This window comes from Anoplopoma fimbria, chromosome 12, assembly GCF_027596085.1.
Source record: "Anoplopoma fimbria isolate UVic2021 breed Golden Eagle Sablefish chromosome 12, Afim_UVic_2022, whole genome shotgun sequence".
Taxonomy (NCBI): domain Eukaryota; kingdom Metazoa; phylum Chordata; class Actinopteri; order Perciformes; family Anoplopomatidae; genus Anoplopoma; species Anoplopoma fimbria.
This window is the reverse complement of record NC_072460.1, coordinates 13,628,428-13,632,245: the sequence shown is the minus strand read 5'-3', so window position 1 is coordinate 13,632,245 and position 3,818 is coordinate 13,628,428. Positions and strand designations below refer to the sequence as shown.

The window sequence follows — 3,818 nt, the reverse complement described above, 5'->3', positions numbered from 1 at the left end:
GCAGGGATAGGGGGAAAGGAAATTCAACATATACGCCTATTTACAGTCACGAATGCACATTGCATAGGCTACTCAGGGGGATATACTTCCACAGATTGGACGTCACAGTTCTCAATGGCGAAAAATGTAGCCAAGAGATTTGCCTTAATTTGTCCATTCTCTGGTCGAGAAATAATTAGATCATGATATACTATATACATAGACCAGAGGGACTGGAAAGAGCTAAACGTTGTCTGCGCAATAAGGATTAAAACAGTTTTTTTTTTTTACATTTGATAGCCTATTTTAACAACAAATATGTCTATATGAACAATAGAGTAAACACAATGGAGAATCGTGATAAATAGAGACATATTCAAGAACAGCATAGGTATAAATGATTATTCTAACCATGTAGGCCATGGGGACCTGCTAGAAATTCACCGCCGCCCGTGGTGCAATAAGAAAATAGCGACATTATTCCCATGCAGGCCTATTATTCCCACTGTCCACTTTAACATTGCACCGTTTGCGACATGGGCTCCTTTAGAAAATGGTTATGCCCACGATTACAATTCGATGAGATAAGAGTAGGCCTTAATGTCACTGACCAAGATGGTGACACTTTCTGCTCCTGCTCACAATAGGGGGTTCCCAGAGAAGTACTGGAGGCGATCTCTGCTCAGCTTCTTCTCTTTCATTCTTCTATTCTGAAACCAAATTTTAACCTGGCGGTCGGTGAGGTTTAGCATTCGCGAAAGCTGAAGCCTTTTCTCTTTGTTGATGTAAACATTAAAGAAGAATTCCCGCTCCAGCTCCCGAATCTGAAACTTGGAATAAGGACACCTCTTCTTCCGTGTGCGAGGAGTGGCTGAAGAAAAAAATTAAAAATTGAAATAAATTCAGTTTCATGGGAAATATAAACAACGTCACATTTATTGACAATAATAGTATCTACAAAAAAAAGAGACAAAAAAAGCCTAGTGCTGAGGTGACCATGGGACCAGTTGCTAAGAATTCAGTTTCAGTGGCATTAGTAATGATAACATTTCAGACAACATTCATCAAGCAAAGTGGCCGAGTATCGCATCAGTTAAAGCACCCATAAAGCGTGTTAAATATCCGAATCACTTGGAGGAAATAATATCAACTTACAGGCTCTAAGTACGTGTTTATCTGTTGTAAATATACAACAACAAAAGTATTTCAGCGCATTATATGCGTCACATTCCTCTGGAGCTAAACTAACAATTTACACAATATTCTGGCATTGAGTTGAAATGCATTGCTCAGGTTTGCAATGGCCTATGCAGACCTCTGGCCCTATAACTTCTTATCAAACAGGTGACTGGGGAAATAGATTATTTTTATTGTTTTCTGTGAGGAAGAGGGGATAGCCTCAGTTAGCTTGTATCTGCAGCCTGGCTGGGCTAATGCAATGTACATGAGGCTAAACACCAATGTGTGCTGCAATAACATCCATTTATGTATTTTTTTTTTAATCAGGCATCACTTTACTTCATGCTGGTCATTCAAGTTATCAGTAGTGCTAGCTTGCATTCAAATCATTAATAGAGAGGTGATGTGAAAGGAAATAGATTCAAACTTAACCTTTTTTTTTGTGTAGCTACTGAGAAAATAGCATAAATTGCAGACCTATGCATTCTCCTCATATAGGCAATGCAAATCACCCGATTCTCTGCCGCTGATCCATTTACTGATATGTTGTTAATGGAGGAAACGGTTCTGATCTATCATAAGAAGGAGAGATATCTATAATTTAGACATTTTTATCCTATCTGGAGATAGGGTCGCATTTAACCGTAAAGTGTGTAATACTCTGTGCAGCATGTCTTTTGCGGGCAAACCCAGTGCTAAAAGAAAATTCACAAGACGCCAAAAGCAATGTTCTGCCCAATTGGTTTTTACTCTCGACAGCCCGACAAGAAAATCCCTTAAAATGCCCAACGCAAGTTCATGATCAAAGTTAACATTTGTCACAATAGCTCTCTCTTAAAAATTTCACAGACTCTCACCATACAGGCGTCTGTGTATAACATCCCCTTTTTTTCAAAGCGCTTTCCCATCGTAAAAATTCTTCTCGTTGCAAGAAAGAGCTTTGTAGGGTTATAATAAAATCCTTTGAATGCTTATAAAACTCCACATAAAATCTGACCGACAAAACACCGGGCTAGTCCCCTTAACCTTCCCCCATTTTACAGCTTCGGTATACCTACTCGAGTGGCTGCTCTTGTTGGCGGTGCCGTCCTTGGTTGTAGCGGAGGAAGAAGTGCATGAGCCTGAATTTGTATGTTCCCCCTCATCTTCTGGGTCTTTCTCCTGCTCCGGAGCTCCGGGTACAGAGGCTATCGGCTGCTGCTGCTGCTGCTGCTGGGACTCGCTTTCCAGCTTTCCCCCCTCGCCCTTTTGTAAACAACTGTCTGACTGATTGTCCGTGCTGCTGCAGTATGCGGTCTCAAAAAAGCGGTCGAAACCTTGCGGAAGGACGCTGTTTTTCCCCACGCCGGAGTAAAAACCTGTGGAGGGGTGATTGGAGCCCGGATGGGTGTGATGGTGATGGTGGTGGCTGTACACACTCTCGTTCTTCATAAGCATTTCTGTCATGGTGGATGGTGGAAGACAGTCCCTATGCACCAGATCCTCTCCCGAGTAGCACGATGCATAATTGCTTCTGTGGTGCCATTTACTTGCAGGGTCCAAGCCGTATGAAACTTCCCGTACCGGCTGCACTTGAGACAGATTTGTGGAATAAGGGTAGCTGATTTGCCGGGACGGGGCCTGTGGAAGAAACGAGGAGACGGCAGAAAACTCGGGGACGTAGTAGGTGCAGCTGGGGAGGTAGATGTTGGACGCGCAGCCTGTCCTGTCCCCAAACTCGGATGTCCGGTCTTTGCGCGTCTGGGAGCAGAAGTTGCCCAGATTCACCGAGTTAAACATCTTTCTCTCTCTCTCGTACTCCGTACTATAGATAGATGTTTTGGATACGAGCTGCAGCAGAAGGGGAAAATTTGGGAAGGCGAGATGACGCGCAATCCGTCTAAGTCGCCCCGCAGACACGTGATCGAAAGTAGATATTGTCATATATCAATTTGGAAGAGTTGGATGTGTAGGAGTGGTTGGCTTTAGGTAAGATCGAGAAGGTTCAAACGAATAATTCCCAAACACCACAGGCGCACCAAGAAAACCAGTAACAGATTCCTGCTTGTTGGCTTATGACAATTAGAGAGATATGTGCTGTGTGTGTTTATGTTTATGGGCTGCTGGTAGGCTAGCTAAGCAGCTACAGCTCCTTAAACAGGCACAGCATAAACTGCAGAGTACACTGAGAGACATGCATTTCATAGTTTTATTGGATTTAACAGGTTCGATTTGTATTATTCTAATTATAAAATGAGTATTCTTATTTATTATTCTTATTATAATCAAATGAGAATTACTATACACATCAGAAACTATTGAACTACTGGCTATTTTAAATCATAGAAAAAGGATTTCTTATCATTGACACTGTTACACACAGTACAAATTAAGAATCAAGAAATTGGGATCGGTCAGAAGACACTGTCCATGTAGCCCACATAAGGTGTAAAGCTGTTAAAAAGCAATTCAACGAGTCTAATCATCGTTTTACTATTTACAAAAACTTTAACTCATCACAGTGAATGACATGTGTTCTACATTTGTAGAGAACACAAGCCTCCCCAGAACATTTTACACTGTGGTCTGTGCAAGGGATCTTTCCATCAGGGTTATAACATTGTTGATCTCCTTTTATTCTTTAATATTGTCTAGACGAGTCTAGTCTGCTGCACACAGTA

At 41.8% G+C, this 3,818-nt stretch overlaps 1 protein-coding gene across 1 annotated transcript; it reads right to left on the bottom strand.

The window, feature by feature from the left end:
* Positions 1-617: 617 nt before the first annotated feature.
* Positions 618-3,081, bottom strand: hoxc11a (homeobox C11a). Its single transcript, XM_054609589.1, has 2 exons — positions 2,217-3,081; positions 618-850 (listed from the first exon to the last, which is right to left on the bottom strand). Exons 1-2 carry the CDS (start codon positions 3,079-3,081, stop codon positions 618-620), a joined length of 1,098 nt encoding a protein of 365 aa, XP_054465564.1.
* Between the last annotated feature and the right edge of the window lie 737 nt (positions 3,082-3,818).

Bases quoted from the DNA above. Each gene is read 5' to 3' on its own strand.
- hoxc11a (XM_054609589.1), bottom strand. From the start codon at position 3,081: ATGACAATATCTACTTTCGATCACGTGTCTGCGGGGCGACTTAGACGG. The intron at 851-2,216 runs GTAGGTATACCG...TTTTTTCTTCAG, and splicing joins CAACAAGAGCAGCCACTCGA to CCACTCCTCGCACACGGAAG.